At 42.2% G+C, this 23010-nt stretch overlaps 1 protein-coding gene across 1 annotated transcript; it reads right to left on the bottom strand.

Annotated features, from left to right (window-relative positions):
* Positions 1 to 3751: 3751 nt before the first annotated feature.
* LOC130485879 (solute carrier family 2, facilitated glucose transporter member 11-like) lies at positions 3752 to 16214 on the bottom strand. Its single transcript, XM_056859026.1, has 12 exons — positions 16182 to 16214; positions 14980 to 15078; positions 13879 to 14039; positions 12392 to 12516; positions 11059 to 11188; positions 10276 to 10424; positions 9713 to 9900; positions 8429 to 8539; positions 8130 to 8231; positions 5233 to 5308; positions 4252 to 4379; positions 3752 to 3958 (listed from the first exon to the last, which is right to left on the bottom strand). Exons 1-12 carry the CDS (start codon positions 16212 to 16214, stop codon positions 3752 to 3754), a joined length of 1509 nt encoding a protein of 502 aa, XP_056715004.1.
* Between the last annotated feature and the right edge of the window lie 6796 nt (positions 16215 to 23010).

The raw sequence follows: 23010 nt of genomic DNA, 5'->3' as shown, positions 1-23010 counted from the left end.
GGGAATCTACGGCCATTTATGCGCGGGAGGTTTTGCCTTGGATTTGCTGCTCTCTAGATGCGCATTTCCCCTATCCCAGTTCTCAGCACTCAAAAATAAGCCCCCGTGCAGAGTTTTGAGAATTCACATGGGGGAAAGGTGTATCTACAGAGGAGCAAATCCAAGACAAAACCTCCAATGAATAAATGGCCTACGACCCTCCACCGAAGTCTGATTTCCCCGCCGTGCTTGCAATCGGTCTCCAACGCGTTGACTTAGCAGGCGGGGGCAAAAAGATACAGCAGCCGCGCTGCTCTGGTACTTTGTGAACTCGGCCCTAAAGACCTTTTCTGGAAAGAGGGGCATTACTGTTGAAGAGCGTCCGAGAGACACAGCACCTCGCTCCCCAGTCTATTATTTTCAAATTGATTTACAACCTTAACGGTTTTTCAATTCACAAAGTACATAATATAAAAGATTTCTATCTTATCTCTAAGCAAGTATATATATATTCAACTTCCCCTCTCCCCTCCTCAGTCCATTTAATATCCATGTTTCTCTCTTTGTATTCAGTTCTAATTCATTATAATAAACCAAATCTGTCAATCCTACAATACATTTTTTAACTTTGGTAGTTTAATTACTCCCAACGTTTTGAATTAGAGCAATTCATATCCCTTGATATTTCCCAGTTTAAGTTCAGTTCCACAATATGTTGTCCATGGCTCCCATTCTCCCAAAAATTCAGTATTGTCTTTTTGATTTATTAACCTCGCTCCACAGTCTAAACCATGGGTTCTCAACAAGAGGGGAATCCCCCCCGGGGGGGGATTTTAGGGTGTGTGTGGGGGTTTGGGACCTGTAGATTGCGATGTCCTGTAGATTATGTACAACCTGTAAAATTGTAGTTTGTTTTTCATTTGATCTGTGACATTCAATAAAGTTTATGACTATCTTGGGAAGGAGGAATTATATTCTGAACAATGGTGAAGGGGGAATGGAGCAAAAAAGGTTGAGAACCACTGGTCTAAACCAACAGCCTCTTAATTAACGGAGGGGGGGGGCTTAACCCTGTCTTCATAATGAGAAAATCATCTTTGTTGGCATTGAAATAAAATAAAAATCTAGAACAAATAGCCTCAGCACAATCCAGCATAGGCAGTCTATGGGGAAGGGATTCACTGTCCAATTATTCCCTTTCTGCACTCTTGCCTAATGGAATTCAGCAACAGTTAACACAAGCTGCAGAACCATCATTGCAGCCTTTGCAATATTTGCCATCCCAGAAGATGCTGTTTTCTCAGTTTTGACAGAGCACCAAAGTACCTTGTTAGGTTGAAAAACAGAACCAGCCTGGGATGCCTTCCCATTGCTCAAGCCATTTTACTCAAGGCTTGGCCTTGCTTATTGTTAATGTATATATCCCTCCTCAGAATAAAAACTCTACAGCCTCCCATTGGAGAAGTCTGACCCTATATTTAGACTCTATAGAACACCAATACCCTGCAATTTAGTTAATTATTGCAGGTGATTTTAACGCTAGGGTTGGTAATGATTTAATTACTCTACTTAATAACCTTGACTTGTGCCAAGATTCTTTTCTTCCATTACTTTCCCCCTTACCAAGATCTTCTAAGGAAGAGCAGTGGCAGTCTGGGTCTAAAAATATTGGTTGCCAGGAGACAAAGGGGACCCACCCACAATTATAAGGCTATCATTTCATTTTTATTAATTTTTATTTTAACATATTGGCTAATATTTAAAGGGGCCCACTTCATCAGGGGCCCACAGGGCCCACTTGCCATCGAGCAAGCTAACACAATGGCCAGTCCATCACTGCGGAAGAGCATGTGAAACTGGCAGCCCACTATAACAACTAGCTCACTGTTGCCTTCTCTGCAAGACTGCGTTGCTTTGGCTACAACAAAGCAAGCCCTCTGAAAGTCTGGTTTGCAATTTAAAATAATGGCTGGCCATCTAATGGCACAATTTCTTTTTTAAAAAAAGGAAAGAGGAATGAGGAGAGAAGATGAAAATTCATGTACAACTCTTACATCAGGTGACATGGCTACTGGAGGGTCACAGTACTGGGCAGGAATAAGCCCCTTGGCCCCAAGCAAGCTGGCAAATGACTGCTGCCTCTCCTTTCTGGTACATCCAGGTAGAAGAATGTCTCTGCTGGTAGTCAATCTGTTGGTTTTTGTTTATTTTTAAAAAAATAGCTTGGAATTTTTTAAACAACCCTTTCAATGCATCTAGAACATATTTTGTCTCAGGAAAACATCCCGGCTTTATATACTAATTGTTAGGCTGGAGCCTAGTAGACAGAAAGAAAAGCTTTAGGGAATTGTAATTAGTCTGATACTTATATATTATTAGATTCTGTCTCAAGTCCAATAAGATCTTGCCTGTATTTGGATATTTATATTTATTTATTGGATATTTATTCCCACCTCTTATTTCCCTGTGGCTGGAAAATGTTGCTAATGCTTCATGAGTTTAGAGTCAGAACCTGGCTTGTTTGTATTGGACGGGGACTCTTGAATATAGAGCAGCCTCAGGCTGGGAGGTCATCATGAGGCTCATTTGTGGTGGAGCTCCAATAAGGAGATTTATGCTGCTGGAGCTCATTCAAAACTGAAATTATTCTAGGGGCATCCTGACTGGCCTCAGCTAGGCACTCTTAGGGATTAACGTAACGTGTGAACTCAGAAATCAGTGCTGATTCTGCAGCTGCTATGCAGAGTGCTGCTTTTTTCAGCCACGGAAGATAGAGATGCCTCGAGGCAGCCTTGACCACGGCCGGCCCCTTCCCTCCCAGAAGGCTGAGCTCTTGGTTGCAAACCTGTTGGAAGATGGTGCCTAGTGCCGGATTTACGTATAAGCTAAACAAGCTATAGCTTAGGGCCCCACTCTCTTGGGGCCCCCAAAAATTTTTAAATTAATATACTTCTTAATTGTATTTCAGTTCAACGATTACTTTGATAAAATAATATTTTGTTATGTGCAAATGGCTTTAGATACCTATTAGGTCCGTAAATTACCATATAGCATATATTCAACACAAAAAACAGCGACAATTTGTTGTTGACAAAGGACAGCTGGACATATAAAGGGCCCCTTCAATAGCTTAGGGCCTCATCAAACCTAAATCCGGTCTTGCTTGAGACAGTCTCTACGTCTGTGTGGGTGGACCCGAGATAGAAGAATCTACATCCTGCCTCATCAGGGAGTCAAGGAGTAATTGGTTCCGTTCGGATATTTTTTCTCACATTGGGAAGTCTCCTGGGGTGCAATTTATTAATTGTGTTATATGGCGCTGGAATGTGACAAGAGCCAGAACTACCCCGGCAACTTCTAGCCCATTTTAACAAGTCCTATGGCTTGCCACACATGAAATTCAAAACCATAAATTTATATTTTGAGTACATTATACATCACCCTTCCTTCAGGGCATCCTGGGCAGCATACATGGTTACCTGCCCTCCTCTATTTTATCCTCACAACCACCCTGTGAGGTAGATTAGGCTGAGAGAGTGACTGACCCAAGGTCACCTAATGATATTCATGGTGGCAATTTTAACTTAGTTTTCCCAGGTCTTAAACCAACACTCTAACCCCTACACCACACTGAGTCTCCAACATTTATAACAGGAATGCCAGAACAATGCAAAAAAATTACTTTAATTAATGCCAGGGCTTCACTTTTAACAGTAGTAAAGATGACCTGATTTCCGCCCAACCCCCTGCTGGTAATTATGCAGTTGCATAGTCAAAGCCTGGTGCAAAAAACTGTTCCATTAGGAATACTGTCCTCTGTAGAAAAAGCTTCTTTCTTGCTGTAATTTAACTTATCAAATGCCAATGTAATTTCCATGATGGATTTCCCCTTTGTTTCTGGGAGGAACAGGTAGATGAATACTCCTGAAACAGCAAGAATTCCCATGAAAATCAGGAAGCAAAAGGGTCCAAGATATTCCTGAAAACAAATGAGAGAGAGAAAATAAGAACCCCTTTCAAAGAGTCTTCAAAACCAAAGATTTTCTAAACATTATGGCCAGTGCATAGATCTGGACAAGATGTGGACCACACTCTGAATTGTTAGGCACTCACTAGTCAGGAATTTAGACAAACAACATCCTGTTTTTCAGTTTCAAGCAAATATATTATTACAGTAATGATTTTCCAGTGGCTTAACAACAGAACACCTCATGGCTTCTCCATATGCTTTGTGCAAATTGCTCATTCGACTGCCAGTTTTGAATCTCTTACCACAAAGATTGGGAAGATCATCCCAAGCAGAAAGAGACCCATCCAGTTAATACACCCCACGATCACAAAGGCTGATGGACGGAAGGCTTGACTGAAGATTTCAACCATGACGGCTATTGTTGCTCCAGCTGGAAGAATAAATCCATAGCACTCTGATTCCTCATTGCTCTTACACACCCCATATTATATGGGGCTGAGACGTGCATCTAAAACAGTGGGCTGTATCTGCCCCCAGCAAAGCTTTTTGGGTGGCTCACAGCCTGGCACTGCAACTTACCCTTGGGGGAAACAGGGAAGCCAAAGTGGAACGGCTGCAGCTTGCAGGCCTTTTACATATACCTTTTCTATACTAATCACCCACTCAGAAGAAAAAGAGTTGGTTTTTATATGGTGACTTTCTCTACATTTTAAGAAGAATCCAATTGGTTTACAATCTCCTTCTCTTCCTCTCCCCACAACAGACATCTTGTGAGGTAAGTACGGCTGAGAAAGCTCGAAGAGAACTGTCACTAGCCCAAGGCCACCCAGCTGGCTTCATGTGTAGGAGTGGGGAAACCAACCTGGTTCACCAGATGAGTCTGCCACTCATGTGTAGGAGTGGGGAATCAAACCCGGTTCTCCAAGTTAGAGTCCACTGCTCTTAACCACTATACCACGCTGGCTTTCTCAGCACTTCTCTCTCTCACTCTCTCTCTCACACACACGTGTCTAGAACATGATGCTGATGCCAGAAGGAGTTGTGGAAGAAGCACAAAGATGTACTCCAACCCAGAAGCAGCTATGGTGCACATTTGTTAGTAGACTAGCAATAGTAACTTATTCCTCCCTCTCCTCTTGACCAAGTGGCCAGGGACTTTCTGTATCAGAAGGTAAACCTGTCCAGGGATCTGTAGCCCTAGGTGGCTGTTTACACTGCTCAGCCATTTATGCTAGGCTTTAAAACTCCCTGGCCCCTACTGTGCTCTATGCAGAGGTACTTACAAGGTCCAATCCCATAGAAGAGAACAAACAAGAAGATGAGAATGACACTGAAGTGGTGCATCCAAAAGAAGCGATGCTAGAGTGAGAAAGAAAGCATGAAAAAAGTGATTGGTTAAGTCAACTTTTTTCTTGTTGTCAAGACAATTGAAGTTTAGGGTAAGGATGTCAGGTTCTTGATGCTTAGATACAAAGAGATACATTCAAATGGGGTATCTGGATTGTGTAATTACAGGTCGGATGCATCCCTCACTGTACTATTCTTTTTTTAATTATTATTATTTTCATAACATAAAACAAAACAGAAAAGAAAAAAATACAAATCGATACCTTCAGAGTACAAAATATAACTACATTATATAATAAAATACAAATTATCAAGGTATCCTAACAAACCACCACCCACCTTATTAAGTGTCCCATCACCAGTGTGAGAGACTTCCGGAGAAGTGTCTAAGCAGTTTAAAGTTAAACATATAATCCACAATTCAGTTGTTCTATTATATCTATAACTCGTTCACTATATTAGTAAAATTCATTCTTGCCAGCTTGTCCCAATATGTGAAGGCTTTTGACCACATCATTATAAATTCTTCCACATCCTTTCCATGAAGGGAATCTGTTAATTTAGCCATCCGCATATATAACCACAACTTTTCTCTCCAGTCCTTGATTAGAGGTCTATTTACTAGCTTCCAGGATTTTGCAATAATAATCCTTGCCGCTGCAAAACTATATTGACATATGACTCTATCATTTCTGTTCATATTTTCTTTAGGAATTCCAAACAAAAAGCTGGGTCAATTTTTATTTTAATATTAATCAAATTGTTAGTCTCCCTTACTACCTTTCTCCAAAACTTTTTTTTTTTTTTACAAACCCACCAGGAATGCATAAAAGTTCCTTTTTCCAATCCACATTTTCAGCATAAATCAGTATTTCCTGCTTTAAATTTACTAACCATCACTGGTGTAATATACCATCTATAAAACATCTTATATAAATTCTCTCTTATTTCATTAGTAATTGTAAATCTAAATTCTGTTTTCCATAATTTCTCCCAAACCTCAAGATTAATATTATAACCCAAATCTCTCATCCATTTTATCATTACTGGTTTAATCCTTTCTTGCTCTAAATTTGTTTCAATTAAGAGTTTTCATATTCTCGCTATCTGACCTTTATTTCCCATATTTAATATTAATTCCAATTTAGATTTATTTCTATTAAACCCTATTAATTTATCTTTGGTTTATGTATTATAAATTAAAGGACATATTTAACAATCTCCAATCCTAAATTCTTCTCTTGTTCTAAGAATCCAAGTATCACCACTATCCTCAATAATATCCCTGTAACTATCTATATCCAGGAGCCCTGTGGCACAGAGTGTTAAGCTGCAGTACTGCAGTCAAAAGCGCTGCTCACGACCTGAGTTCGATCCCGACAGAAGTTGGGTTCAGGTAGCCGGCTCAAGGTTGACTCAGCCTTCCATCCTTCCGAGGTCGGTGAAATGAGTACCCAGCTTGCTGGGGGTAAAGGGAAGATGACTGGGGAAGGCACTGGCAAACCACCCCACAAACAAAGTCTGCCTTGGAAACGTCGGGATGTGACATCACCCCATGGGTCAGGAATGACCCGGTGCTTGCACAGGGGACCTTTACCTTACCTACCTATATCCAAATTAAGCTGGGTTCCCCTTTTCATAAATGCTTCTATAGGATTAATCCACCCGGGGATTTTAGTTTCCCAACATCTTTTATACCTTTTCCAAATCTGTAATAAACTATTCCTAACAACATGAGAGTTAAAATCTCTATTTACTTTATCTTTATCATACCATAAATATGCATGCCAGCCAAATCTTATATTAAATCCTTCCATTTCAAGAAATCTGGGATTCTCTAATAATATCCAGTTCCTCAACCAGCCAAAACAGGCTGCTTCATAATACATTCTTAAATCTGGAAGAACCAAGCCTCCAGTTTCTTTTAATTCGATTAAATTGTGATAAGCTATCCTATGTCTCTCCTTACCCCATAAAAAATTCAAAATTTCCCTCTTCCAAACTTTAAAAATCTTTACTCCTTTTATAATTGGCAAATTCTGAAATAAAAAAAGCATCTTTGGTAATACCATCATCTTGATTACTGAAATCCATCCCCATAATGACAACGGTATCTTTTCCCAATGCTCGAGATCCTTGACAATTTGTTGCCAGATTTTTACATAATTATTCTGAAATAAATTAAGGTTATTTGAGGTTAACCATATTCCTAGATACCTAACTTTAGATTCAGTAATGAACCCTGTTTTGCTAGTTAAGTCTGCTTGTTGTGATAGAGTCATATTTTTTACCAACATTTTTGTTTTGCCCATTTATTTTAAATCCTGCAAGCTTTCCATAGACCTCTACAATATTATTCCATTTTTCCATTTGACAATTAGGATTAGTCAAAATACACACTAAGTCATCCGCATACGCTTTAATCTTATAATGATTTCTCCCAATTCTTATACCTACAATAGTATCATCTTGTCTAATCTTATTAAGTAAAACTTCTAAAACTAAAATAAACAATAAAGGTGAAAGAGGGCACCCCTGTCTGGTGCCCTTTTGAATTTCTAATTGTGGTGATAATACCCCATTAATCAAACGTCTAGCTGTTTGTTGAGTATATATACTCTCAATCGCTGTTTTAAAACCAGTACCCAATCCCATATGTTCCAATATTTTTTTCATGAACTTCTAGTTGACATTATCAAAAGCTTTCTCTGCATCTAAAAAAATCATAGCAATTGGGGTTGGAGTATACTCTGAATATACTGTACTACTCTTAATGGTTCCCCAAATCTGGTGCTTGAGGCACCCCTTCAATGGCAGGGCCAACTCTACTTACTTGGAGTGAGAGAGTCAGTGTGAGTAGAGCAAGCACCAAAACCATCATGGCATAGCCTCCCCAGAGCAGCACTTTCCGGCCAAAACGCTCAATAAGGGAGCTCTGAAAGAGAAAATCAGGGCATTGGGGGCGGGGGAGGCATTAAATGTCCGCCGGTGGGAGCAGTAAGTTACCAGCCTCTTTTCAGAGGTGTAATGCAGGATAAGAGGAACCTACTATCACTCCCCCCAACTTAGCAGAGTCAGGAACAGAAGAAATCCATTCTCCACTTAAACATCTTCTGTGCTCTATGAACTTACACACAGTATGGATGAGATGCACTCACAAATACCAACACCCAAAGATAAGTATGGGATGAGGGCTTCTTCGAACTTGGCTGTGCGGAAGACTTCAAAAGAGTAGAAGTAGATCTGAAGAAACAGAAGGGAGGGAGGAAAGAGACTTGAGATGTTTCACACAGTGAGGCCTGGATCCAGCTGTTCTGATGCACATATACTGTTCCACTTATGTAGGGATTCTCTATCTCCACTTTTTTCTGCAAGCCCAGAAATATCCTGCACATGCAGTGGCAAGGACAAGAGCCCTTGTGCATGCATCATGGACCATTTCTTTCCCTGACTAGTTATCAAACTGTGGGTCAGGACCCAAAAATGGGTTGCAACTCTCACAGGTGGGAAGAGGAGAGGAGGAGGAACAGAGTCCATTGGGACAGTAGAATGAATGACAAATTTGGGTTTGCCTCTACATAATATGCAAAATGGCCACAAAATACAGTATGATGCTCAGTAATGCTATATATCAGCGGTTCCCAAACTGTGCTCCATGGAGCACTCGGTTATCCGCGAAACATCTCCTAGTGCTCTCTTAAGAAATTGGAAAGAAAAATACTACTGTCATTCAGTTTCGTATATAGGTGTTCGGTGAAAATTAGTGTGTAACTAATTTCTTTCCTGAAAAGTGCTCTATGACTCAAAAAGTTGGGGAATCGCTGCTATATATTCATAAACAGGAAGTATGAAGAATAAAATATTAACATGTTTAATATGAGATTGCTGAGTTTTTATGATCAGCAGGGGAAAAGTAGTGTGGAGTTCCTTTGCATGTAAACCACCTTGACTCTCAATAGGAACAGTGGACTATAAATTAAATAAATAAATATGTGGGCCTCAAAAATATAATAAGCAAAAAATTTATCCCATTTTAAAAGGCTGGAGAACCACTGCTTTCCTTGGACACCAAAGGAACACATCTACTTCCTTGGGACTTCGTATTGTGGACTAAATATTTTCCAGGAGTCCTTAAAACTCATAGTAGCTTCACATAATTGTTCTCAATACAGAGATATTTGCACCAGGGCAAGAGGAGGACACTGTCAACTTATGCATTTAGGATGCCACTACACGTAGAACTGATTTAAAGCAGGGGTAGACATTCTTAGATGACGATTTAAGATTCCTTTCCTGAATGGGCTCTTCGATTCCACAACCCCCTGCTTGGATCTGCAGCAGGCTATTTTACTCTGTCATCGTTGATTAACGTAGGAACCCAACAACTGCTGGGTCCGCGGTGAACAAACACTCAACTGCATTGATGCCACAGAGCTGCAACGTGGTCATGACGGTGATCATCACATAGAGCTGCCAGCGCAAGGACTGGGTCTTCAGAACCTCAAGGACCCGGAGACCTTTGGAACTTGCCATGGCTGCCTTCTCCTTTTTTATGTCCTCGATCTCAGCTTGATGGTCACCGTCGCCCCAGAGCTGCTTGATAGCTGTGGCACGGAAGGACCTACATGTCTGAATCCATCCATCTGCCCAGCCAACTTTTAACTGACTTATATGGAAGATAAGGCAACTGCAGCTGTAGCTGCTTAATCAGTGGGGCTGAGAGATAAGGGAACCGCTGACCACTTTTTGAGGCCATCCTGGTACCCAGAAGTGCAGGTCCCAAGCCAAAAATGGTAGACCAGCACTGATTGCCACCATGTGTTCCATCACCAGTCCTGCCCCCAAATGACAGTAGTACGGACATTTCCCTTCCCAATTATGGGGCATTCCAGGTTTTCCACCATGGCCTCCAAACTGTATTTTCCTGTTATGAGGATTAATAATCCTCTGAAATAAATTAGGGGAGGGAGGTCTCCTACCTTTCTTGAAGGCTTCCTCGTTGCCTTTCTGAATCAGAAGGTATGGTGGGGAATCAGGAAAGCAAGGGAGTGTAACCAGCTGAATCATTGCTGTGAATCCAGTAAAAGCCAGCAGTAAAGGCCACAGAGATTCACTTCCTAACATTTCCCTGGGGAGACAGTTAGTAGACATGAATCACTGTCCATCCAATACCAGCTCAGGCATTTTCTTTCTTCTGAGAGACAGGATTTACTAAGTACAGACTTCTTCCTCTCCTGAAACAAACACATTTTATTTGAGGTATAATGAAAGAGGCTATGGTGAAATGTGACTTCATTCTTATTTAATTTATTATTGTTTCAAATTTTATCCCATATATTAAATCAGATGGGAAATAAAACATTCACGATTGCTATCCATATTTTCAGACCAGAATTTGTTTTGAGCAGGCAATTCTATTTTAGCTTCTGCAGATCTTGGAAAGATTAAATTACAAGCAGGGCTTTATCAAACTTGATGAAAACAGATCAGCATGCAAAATTGTGCATTTAAATGTCATGCAGTGCAATCAACAAATATGATATAGCTTATACCTCCAATCTGAATTCTGCACCTGAAACCAGAACTTTGCATAGGTGAGTGCCCCAAACCCAAGGTGAGCAGCTTCAACATTTAAATGATCGAAGAAATTAATTGAATTTTAATAATTTCATTTTAATGTAGTGCTATTAGAGACTCTAAAGGCTTTCTAGAATTGTTTTACAGATACATTTTTTACATAGCACCAAGGTAGCTGCACTTACCGGAGGCCAATAACTTGCCCTGAGACTTTGCCCAGGGTCAAAAAAACAGCCACAGTGGCATTTGTAAAACCACGCAGCTTCTTGGGTGAAATCTCTCCCACATATTGAGGGTGTATGTTGAAAGAAAATCCTTAAGGGGAAAAAGATGAAGTCACTGTAAATCATTACACCTGTAACTGTTGGCTGACTTCACAGTCAGAACTGGCATTTTAGTGGCTTTTCACCTCTGAAAGGTGACATGTGAAAGGTTCAATACATAGTCAGAGTGTGACATGACAGATCTTGAAAAATCTTTCCCCCAAAGGGTCTTGAGTTTCCAGAGGGGGAGGGAGGGGATGTGTCACACATGCATGCACATGCACTGGAGCCAGGAGTTGGTGGCCCCAGGGGCCAAGAGAAACAAGAGAGGGAGAGCATCGGACCGTATGAGCTGAAGGCAGATGGTCGTGCGGTGCGTGTACCAGCTGGGCCCCGGGCAGGGAGCTACACCCATGCCATGGTGGCGCTCCTTCTTCCCATCCCCATGCCCATGCTAGCACCCTCCCTCTCCTTGCACCTGTGGCAAGTGCCCCACCAGACCCCCCCTCTCAAGATCTGGCCCTTTAACAGAGTGCCTCAGTTAAATTTGTAGCAAATAATTTGAGATCAAGGTTTCCTTTCTTGCATAAATAATGATTTTTGATTCAAGAATCCTGCATCAATAACAACACATATCCATCTTTGTTCTGCCTTTCATCCAAGGAACTTTGGGTGGCTCACATGGTACTCCTCTCCTCCATTTTATGTTCACAACAATATTATGAGGTAGATTAGGCTGAAAGAGAGCAACTGGCCCAATGAAATTCATGGCTGGCGGGGTGTGTGTGTAAATTTGAATCCAGTCTCTCTGCACCCCAGTCTTACATTCTAACCACTGCACTACACTGGCTATCTGAAATTCCTGACATAAAAACAAGCCCTTGGGAAGGACAGTTCAGCAGCAGATAGTTAATGGGTGGCTTGGGAGAACATTAGAACTGAACATTTCATGTTTGAAATGAGAGCAAGGGTGCCATCCTGTAATGATAATGTCTTCCACATTTCCATTGCATAACATACTGAAGAAAGCTGTCTCTCCAGCACAGGCAAGCCTTCTCTTCTCTCGTCTGCTATTCAGTCAGCCAGTCAGATAAAATTCTACAAGTCATTATGTCTGTTGTAAATTGTTATGGACTTAAATTACAATAGTCCAAGGAGCCAATCTACTTGAAAACAAGGGTACAAACCTACTAAAATACATGGGTTTTAAATGACCCTGCACAGTGTTATGGCAGCCAAGATGCGTTTTGCATACCGATGCCAATTCCACAAAGGAGGCGACCAAGAAAGATCATCTCAAAGGATTTGGCCATCTTGCTAAAAGCCATGAACAGTGCAGCCACCAGCATAATCAAGTTGGTAAACATCTGGCACTTCTTTCTGCAACAAAACCAGCAAGAAAAAGATGGTTAGTGGCTATTCTCAGAGATTTTTTGACTGCTGCCATCTACAGCAGCAGGCATCTTTCTTTGTGGCATGATTAAGGGAGAAATCAGATGGTGGCTCGCCACAGAATACAAGAGCCACTTGATTAGTCATCTGTCTGCAACATTCTACCAAACAGGGAGGAAAATCTCACCATGCTTTGACTTTGCTTCCCCACATTTTGAACCACTACAAAAGTGAAGAAAGATTCTCCCCAACAGTTGGTGGGATGATAGAAACAACGAACTCACCAAATGAATATTGTGGAAGGCTATCAGTTGGTAAATCAGGGGCCTCCAACCTATGGCTCTAAACATGACTCAGTGCAGAACCAAAGATGGCTTTTAAAAAATAAAATGAAATCTTGAAGTGAGGGTATATGGCAGAGGGAAGTGGGATGCTACAATAGCCACTATGTGAAGGGAATGGTAAGCCAAAAAAAATTATGGGACTAAAAGGGCTTCTTAGAGATGCTTTACAGTAGGGGTGTCAAACATAAGTCCCACAGGCCGGATCCGGCCCCTTGAGAGCTCTTATCCGGCCCACAAGCCGAGGCAGCCACACACCACCCCCCCATCTGGGCTGGCAAGGCATGGCCCAGCCTGACCAAGTAGCATTTATGTCATATCCGGCCCTCGTAACAATTCAGTTCAACACCCCTGCTTTACAGAAAGAGCAATGATAGAGATGAACAGTTGCCTATCGTCCAAGTGCAAACTCTGCACAGATTTATGCCAGAACACTGGAAGAATTGCACAGGCTGCTCCAGGGTATACGAATTACTTATTGTGAGACCTTGTATGTGTCAATGCTTAATAAAAGACTCACAACAACAAGAGTTTGGGCTGCAGAAACTTTATGAATTTTTAACCAGCATGTCAATGATCAGTAATGTTAATTTGCATATTTTCATATAGGCAACTTTGTTTTCCGATCCTGGCTCTTTGTTGATGCCTTGCTCTGAATTTTGATGCAGTTTGGCTCTTTAATCGCACAAGTTTGCTGACTTCTGTGTTAAATGCTGTGTATTCCCCTATATCCTAACACAACCAGGGCCCAACCCCAGCTTCAGGTCTTAACTCTACATCTTGTGGGACAAGGACTTCCAGACACTATTGCCAGACTCAGGGACCTGCTACATGGGAGTGTGAATATAGAGGGATACCTTTTTGTAGGGATAAGATGCTATGAGCTAACAGGCCCCTTTTAGTTATGCAACCCAAGCTCTAGGACAGGAGGCATTTCTAGTAAGACCGAGACCCATTTCAGAAACAGTGTTGAGCAGAATCAAATGTTCCAGGCACCTGAAATACTTACTTCCTATATTTTGTGGTAAGGTACCCACAGCAAACACTTCCTAGAAGGCCTCCAAGGCCATAGATAGACACGATGAAGGACCACATTAAGAGGATAGTCTCTTGAGAGAGGGGTGAACCATGCCGCTCTATCCAGGTTTCATTGATAAAGGTTTTAATATACTGTAAGCAGAAAATATACGTTTTACAAAAAACATGGAATGTCCTCATATTCCTTTGCCAGTTTTAAGATGCCATTCAAGAAAAGTGATCTGGATATTCTGCAACTCAGCATTTTGTTTCTTTAAATACCCCTTGGGTTCTTCACAGCCTCTCTCATTAGGTTTTTTTTTTCTAATCAGAAATATGGCAGAAGCTGCAGAAAGCCAGAGCCAGTTTATTTATTTAAACCATTTATACCTGGCAAAAAACTCAAGGCAGCATCCAGATTCATAACTAAAACACACAGATTTGTACAACAAAAATGCTGACCACACCATAAAACAAATAAGCCAGCCATAAGCACTTGCTCAGCAATCATTAAATAAATACACCATCAAAGCATTTCTTGAAAGCCATTTCTTTAAAAAGTCAGAAGCATCCAATACAAACCAATGACGTGCAAATTCAATCAAAGGAACAGACAGTGGAATTTAAGAACAATCCAAATGCTCAAAGCCAGGGCCTGGAACTGTGCTTTGAAGCTAGTGGGGAACCAGTGCAATTCCCATAAACGTGTTCATTATGATTTCACAATCTACCTGTGCTGCAAGCTTAGGAGGTCTCTTGTGCAGAAGCCCCCCAAGACTGCTGGCTGTTACAGTAGGTGAGCTATGCTAGCCATTTTGACAAAAGCTTTGAAAATGTAATATACAAAAGGACAAGGGTGGCCAGAAATTAGGACCATTGTTCCCGTGGAGAAGCCTACAAGAAAGGGATTCCTCTCGCAATTTTCCCCCAGGATGTTTTTTTTAGACTTAACTCAAGATGGAAACCACCCATGTCCCCTCCCACAACAAAAGCTGTTATAAAAGGGAATCTCAAATGCAGCTTCAAACAAGCACACAGATGCCTAATGCTCTAGGATCCAAATACAAGAGACACAGGGAAACTACTGGCTTACCAAGGAGGGGTAGTTGATTGCCGAAATATGGAACCCATAAGGGAAGCTTCCACCTATTCCTAGCACTAGGATCATCTGAAACAGGCCTCGGTACTGGGTCTGCAAAGACAAAAAAAATTCAGAGTCTGCCTCATGCCTGCTTATCATCTTATGTAATTTTCTAACATTTCACAAAAGACACAGAAGCGTATAAGAGCAAAATTCTATATCACTACTGCCCAATGAAATAAAATGCTGGGATTTACAGCGTGCATTCTCATCTTTTAAAAAGTTTAGCTACTGCATTCACAGAGAAAGGATTTAAGACAAGACAGCTGATAACAACAGACTTTTATCCTCATAACGCACCTATAAGGTACAGTGGGCTAAATGAGAGTGACAGGCTCACCAAGCAAGCTTCAAGGCTCTAAGCAAGCACCTGTTTAAATTTACTGCAACAGTGCTCGTGCAACAGATCATCCTGTGCCACCAGGTGGGCGAGTGTGCCACTAGCTGGATGCCTGCCTGCTTGCCTGCGCAAAGGGGGGGGTCATCTGGGGCAGCTGCCTGCTTGGGGCTTGGCCGGCTAATTTTTAAGTTGATAATTTTGTACGGCCGCCCACGAATGATGTTATAAACATCCACATGGCCCTTGGCGGGAAAAAGGTTCCCCACCCCTGCTCTAAGCAAGCACCTGTTTAAATTTACTGCAGCATGACAACACGGCTACACATCTGGAATTAAAATCCTGTGCTGTGCTGCTCCAGTTTAAACACTTTCCATGGGTTTAGACTGGAGTCTAAACTCCAGTCATGTCATGTCATGAGACGACAAGAGTCACTGGAAAAGACAGGCATGCTAGGAAAAGGGGAGGGCAGCAGGAAAAGAGGAAGACCCAACAAGAGATGGATGGGCTCAATAAAGGAAGCCACAATTTGCAAGATCTGAGCAAGGCTGTCAAAGATAGGACCTTTTGGAGGACTTTCATTCATAGGGTCGCCATGATGGGCCATTTATTCATGGAAGGTTTTGCATTGGATTTGCCACTCTTTAGATGCACTTTCCCCCCATCCATATTCTCAAAACTCAACAATAAGCCGCCACGCAGAGTTTTGAGACTTCAGATGGGGAAAATGTGCATCTATAGAGTGACAAATCCAATGCAAATCCTTCCATGAATAAATGGCAATGAGTCGGAAGCGACTCGACGGCACTTAACACACCCCAGACTGGAGTATCTCAGCAGAGGATTGCATTGCCCGTTAAGCTCCTGCGGAGACGCACATGTCCCGCGCGCCCACCCTCCGGCCGCAGGAAGGAAGCAAGGAGGTCAGCGGGACTCACCAGGTCGGAGCGAAAGCGACCCATCTCCGACAAGGGTGGCCGGGCAGCGACTGGGAGCTCTCTGGCCGCAGCCGGCTTCGCCTCCACATCTCGGAAGCCGCCCCGGTTAAATTGTACTCCGCAGGCTGTCCATTAATTGCTTTCGGGCGAAGTCCGGAGAGGCGGGTCAGCCAGCGGCCACCCGTTGCCCGCGGCCAATGAGGCTGCCGGGGAAGCGCTCAGCCTTCTCCTCCCGCACGTGGAGACTAATGCCATTTATGCACGGTCATTCACAGTGGGTAGGCGTGTTAGTCTGTCTGCAGTAGTAGAAAAGGGCAAGAGTCCAGTAGCACCTGAAAGACTAACAAACATATTTTCTGGTAGGGTATGAGCTTTCTTGAGCCACAGCTCAGTAAAGTTGTAGAAACTTTACTGTAGATCAGTAAAGTTGTAGAAAAGGGCAAGAGTCCAGAAGCGCCTGAAAGACCAACAGAAATATTTTCTGGCAGGGTAGGAGCTTTCGTGAGCCACGGCTCAGTAAAGTTGTAGAAACTTTACTGTAGATCAGTAAAGTTGTAGAAAAGGCCAAGAGTCCAGTAGCACCTTAAAGACTAACAGAAATATTTTCTGGCAGGGTATGAGCTTTCGTGAGCCACGGCTCAGTAAAGTTGTAGAAACTTTACTGTAGATCAGTAAAGTTGTAGAAAAGGGCAAGAGTCCAGAAGCGCCTGAAAGACCAACAGAAATATTTTCTGGCAGGGTAGGAGCTTTCGTGAGCCACGGCTCAGTAAAGTTGTAGAAACTTTACTGTAGATCAGTAAAGTTGTAGAAAAGGGCAAGAGTCCAGAAGCGCCTGAAAGACCAACAGAAATATTTTCTGGCAGGGTAGGAGCTTTCGTGAGCCACGGCTCAGTAAAGTTGTAGAAACTTTACTGTAGATCAGTAAAGTTGTAGAAAAGGGCAAGAGTCCAGTAGCACCTTAAAGACTAACAGAAATATTTTCTGGCAGGGTATGAGCTTTCGTGAGCCACGGCTCAGTAAAGTTGTAGAAACTTTACTGTAGAGCAGTAAAGTTGTAGAAAAGGGCAAGAGTCCAGGAGCACCTGAAAGACCAACAGAAATATTTTCTGTTAGGGTATGAGCTTTCATGAGCCATGGCTCAGTAAAGTTGTAGAAACTTTACTGTAGATCAGTAACGTTGTAGAAAAGGGCAAGAGTCCAGTAGCCCCTTAAAGACTAACAGAAATATTTTCTGGCAGGGTATGAGCTTTCGTGAGCCACAGCTCACTTCTTCAGATACTCATACCCTGCCAGAAAATATTTTTGTTAGTCTTTAAGGGGCTACTGGACTCTTGCTCTTTTCTATTTATGCACGGGAGGCTTTGCCGCTCTCCAAATGCACGTTTCCCCCATCTGAATTCTCAGAACTCTGCGTGGGGGCTTATGGTTGAGGATTTGGATGGGGGAAAGTGTGCATCCGGAGAGCGGCCAATCCAAGGCGAAACCTCCCGGGCGTAAAGAGCCTCAGACAGAGGAACAGCCACAATGGCCAGCCCACTCAAGCCCTTCGGGCAAGCACACCCGCTCTGACGCTCGTCGGAACCAAAGTGGTCCGGGGTACTGCTTGGACGGAAGCTGTTCTAGGGAACACCAGCAAGAAGGCGCTGGAGCCGGAGAGAGCGTAGGGCTAGAGAGTGCTCGTCACAGCCTGGCTTCCGGTTGAGATGGACTTTTTCCTGGGCGGGGGGAAGAGCAGTGATTCGGTTCTCCTAGAGCGGCGCACGGAGGGCTAGTGGCCGGTTCCGCCTTTAGCGCTGGCTTCATTCCAGGAGGAGGAATAGGCCTGGCTTGAGATTCCGGTGCCAGTTAGAGGTGGCAAGAATGACTTAAGCCTGGACCCCACAGGGAAGTGGAACAGAACAAAAGATGAAATTAGTGAAACTGATCTGTATCAGAGTGAGCACTGACTCACACATTGCATGGTTGGTTGCATATATCAGCGTGGTGTAGTGGTTTGGAGCGGTGGAGACTGATCTGGAGAACCGTGTTTTTTTTTATTTAATATTTTTTTAGTATTTTTCCAAAATTATTAATCACAGTTTAACAATGACATAAACAATAAAAAATAAAAACAAACCGGGTTTGATTCCCCACACCTCCAAATGAGTGGCAGAGGCTAATCTGGTGAAGCGGGTTGGTTTCCCCGCTCCTACACACGAAGCCAGCTGGGTGACCTTGGGCAAGTCACACTCTCTCAGCCTCACCTACCTCACAGGGTGTCTGTTGTGGGGAGGGGGAGGGAAGGTGATTGTAAGCTAGTTTGATTCTACCTTAAGTGGTACAGAAAGTTGGCATATAAAAACCAACTCTTCTTGTTACACTTGTTTTTAATCGAATTATTAAAATAATATGGATGGGCAAGTTGGACAACGAAGACAGCTGACAGAAGAAAGTTGATTCATTTGAAATGTGGTGTTAGAGGAGGGTTTTATGGATATCATGGACCACCAAAAAGGCAAATAAGTGGTTTTTGGATCAAATCAAGCCTGCACTCTCCCTAGAACTTAAAATGGCTAAATGGAGGCAGTTGTACTTTGGTCACATTATGAGAAGACAAGAGTCACTGGTCGCTATAAGTTGGAAGTGACTTGATGGCACACATGTGCACACACACACAGAGTCAGTAAACAAAGGTTGCTCCACAGTGGTCTCTTCTTTCTAGAAGAAAGGATCTTGCTTCATGGTTTAATCATGGAGCTTGGTGAACTGCAAAGCACAGGGAGATGGTAGAGTGTTGTTTGCAGAAAACTCAGGCCAAACCTGATTGAGGACGCTACACTACTCATTCGAAAGCATATGAGGTGGCAGTGATAGTGGCAAAGTAGTTTTCTGCTATCATTTGCATCAGGTGAATCACATCCACCACATATCATCAGGACTGCTTCTCTACACTTGGGTGACACTGGTAAAACATCCTTCCTGTGCTGATCAGAAAGGCCTTTACCCTATTAGCATTTTGATGGACGTGCATGACCAAATTATTTAGATGGGCTTTCCAGTTGATTTTCTGGTTGTCCGAAGCTGTTTTATGCCGTGTCATATATAGGTTGTATTTGTTTTATTCTGATGTATTTAAAAAAAAAAACCCATTGTAAGCCACCTAATGGGCTAAATATGTCATCAATAAAAAAAATAAATGAAATAAGCCTATCCAATATGATACCAAACCTCTGGGTACATTCCATACCTTTGTCCAAAGGTCACCAAGAAAATCCTCGCTATCAGTAAATGCTGGGCAGAATATGTGTGATTTAAAAGTAGTCATTGATGCCTCACCAGATAATGATGAGTGCAGAGGTCCAAACCTGACCTTGGAAAACTGACAGACCAAGAGTCAGGCAAAATGGTGGCAATGTTAACAACATCAACCACCATCTCAGGCCAAGACAGATTTGGTGTTATGGAATAGAGGAGTGGGGCCAACACAGTCAAGAATGGCTGTAGATAAAATATTACAACATAGATGGAACCAAGTACTGGGTGCTGCTTCCTGGGCAACATATGAAAGGGAGAAGACCGACCTCAATATCTCGTGAGATTTAAAGTGAGACTAGGCCACACTGTGGGACTTTTTTTGGTGTTTTGATGGCCAAGGAAGAGGCAGCTGTAGATGAAATTTCAATCCAGGAGGAGGACAACTGTTGTCCTCATCTGAGGCTTTCCCAAGATGAAAGTCACAGGTTTCATGAACTCCAGCCTTCAAGGAAGGTAGTCTGACTCCTCCTCTCAAAAGGGTCTTGGCCCAATCCAGAGGTCCCATAAGCTTGGCTGATGGTTGTGGACTGCCTTGACCAAAAGATGGGATACAAGTGAATGGGTGAAAAATAGGAGGTTGATCTTCCCTGAGCCCCAGAGAGTTCAAGAACTTCTTCTTTACTCATAAATATCTGCTGCTTCCTCTGTAGGTGGATGGCCTACCCCCCCCCCCCAGTTTTGCCTTTTCATTCTCTTCTTTCTTGTAGCAAAAATGACCTAGCACCAAACTGGTCAAGGTTAATTTTTTATCATTGTACTCAGTTCTTTTCATCATTTGGAAGAACACAGGATTAATTGTACATCAGCTAGTTCCATCTAGTCCAATCCAATAGGTGGGTGAGGTTTCTTGGCACGAAAATGTTTGCTAATGTGTAAGTGATCATTGAATTGAGGAGGAATGGACTTTAGGCATAAGTCTAAGCAGTGACTAATCCCTGGTCTTAAACCTGCTGTCATTTACATTTCATGAATCCTGGGTTCTGGTAATTAAAACAAAACAGTATTGTTTTCTTCATGGCATTGTCTCATCCAAGAAGAAGTCTTGTGTAAACCATTGACCAGCCTAAAAAGTAGGGGAATTTTCTCTCATAATTGCTGGATTGTGATAGGTAAAGTTCTTTGCATAAAAATTCCCCCTTTGCACAAAGCACTGGGTCCTTGATTCATATTCAACTGGACAGCATTGATGCCGGGACCAACCCTTTCTATGCTGAGGACACACAAAGGTGCTTTTTGTGTCTACAATTTAGCTTTGCTAATCCCCATCATTACCAGTTCTACGTCTGAATGCACCATAATGGATGTTAGATTTGGCATAAAACTGTCTATGAAATGTCATTGCTGACATGCAGGAAATTCAGCTACCATTTTGAGCATCTCTGCTGTGAGTGCACTGTTTTGAAAACTGAGGCAAGTGTTTCATCATCAAATAATCAGTGTGGTACTGACAGCCAAATAGTGGAAATAACCTCAATAATATTAACAACACCTCAACTTCAGGTTCCCTTCCATAGCAATTGCTCATTTTTACTTCTCGTGCTAAGCCATGTGACAAACACCAACAAGAAATAAAAGCTTGAAAAGAGCCTTTATCTTATAAAGATGAAGATGCAGCAAGTACATGAAAATACACAAAATACAAAAACAAATAATTTGCTAACAAAACGTACTTGACAGGATTCAATTAGGGTTGCTAACATTTAAAAAAAGTATTACAAAAACCAGATTGCAAACAGATGCTTCTGACAGCAATGCTAAACCAAAAAAAGCAGCACCAAGGCTCAATACTAATGAAATTTATTTTTATTTTATTAGGTCTATGACCGCAGAGGGATAGGGAAACAGGAAAGGGATAAAAGACATTGAGGAACATAAAAGGCATAAAAACCATACTAGATTAACAATGCTAAAAACCAGGCGTCAGTCCGGGGAATAAAATTTCCTAACTAAGCTAGACTGGGGGCGGAGCAAACTAACTAGAGGTTACCAAAGGTAGGCGTTGAGAATTCTTTCTTCTTAAGAGCAGCAACCTTGGCCAGAAAGCGTGCCACATTCGATGTTACCAAACCATTGTTTGAATCGCCAAGCAAAAATGACAACACTCAGGAATGTGAAGGAAGGTTCAAGTTGGTAAGAATTGGAGCAATAAAGGCCTCTCTGTCCTGAGACCAGCAAGGTCAACGAAGCATCAAATGGTCCAAGGTTTCAATTTCACCCATATTGCATGGGCAGAGACGATCTGAATAGGTATCCCATTAAACCTACCCAACATAACCATAGAAGAAAAGGCATTCAGGCGGGCCAAGAGAAAAGCCAGCCGGTGTGAAGAAACTGGAATCGTAGTATGAAAGTCTGGAAGCTTCTCTGGTGGAGGGAGCCCCAGCGCCAAACCGGAATACTAATGAAATATAAAATAAAGTAAGTGTACCCAAAAATCACACGCAAATATGTACAAGAAATAGAAACAAACATGCAATATACATAAGTAGCAAATCCTAATACAAACAGCATCTAAATTCACACAAATAACATGAAAAAAAAGCAGTGGATGATCAGACCAAATGGGAACAAGAACATACAGAAACGTAGTCAAAGTGCCACAAACAGACCACAGTCCCAAGAAATTTCCACAAAGAGACCACAACGGTCCCAATAACAGTCCACGAAGCTGGACCCAACAAGAATGCGAATCCCAGGTCATTACGCGTTTCGCTTTCTTAATCCACTTGTCATGTAGACTCAAGCTTCAATAGTCTCTATTGGAAACTCCAGGCAAAAAAAAGCTGTAACATTTCTTTTGACAGCAGTGGGTTCAGAATAATTGCCTCCAAGCATGCGTGACACTATGAAGATCGGGATAAAGTCTACATGACAAGACTTTATCCCGATCTTCATAGTGTCACGCATGCTTGGAGGCAATTATCGTCTACATGACAAGCGGATGAAGAAAGCGAAACGCGTAATGACCTGGGATTCGCATTCTTGTTGGGTCCAGCTTCGTGGACTGTTATTGGGACCGCTGTGGTCTCTTTGTGGAAATTTCTTGGGACTGTGGTCTGTTTGTGGCACTTTGACTACGTTTCTGTATGTTCTTGTTCCCATTTGGTCTGGTCATCCACTGTGTTTTTTTTTTCATGTTATTTGTGTGAATTTAGATGCTGTTTGTATTAGGATTTGCTACTTATGAATATTGCATGTTTGTTTCTATTTCTTGTACATATTTGCATGTGATTTTTGGGTACAGTCACTTTATATAATATTTCATTAGTATTGAGCCTTGGTGCTGCTTTTTTTTTTTTTTTTTTTGGTTTAACATAAAAAAGGCCTGGACTTCTACCAGAATCACAACAGATTTCCAGAGTACAGACTCTGTGATAAGGTTGCCAGCTCCAGGTTGGGAAGTTCCTGGAAATC

This window comes from Euleptes europaea, chromosome 13 (assembly GCF_029931775.1).
Source record: "Euleptes europaea isolate rEulEur1 chromosome 13, rEulEur1.hap1, whole genome shotgun sequence".
NCBI classification, from domain to species: Eukaryota; Metazoa; Chordata; class Lepidosauria; order Squamata; family Sphaerodactylidae; genus Euleptes; species Euleptes europaea.
The sequence above is the reverse complement of the archived record's forward strand: the minus strand, read 5'-3'. Positions and strand labels throughout refer to the sequence as shown.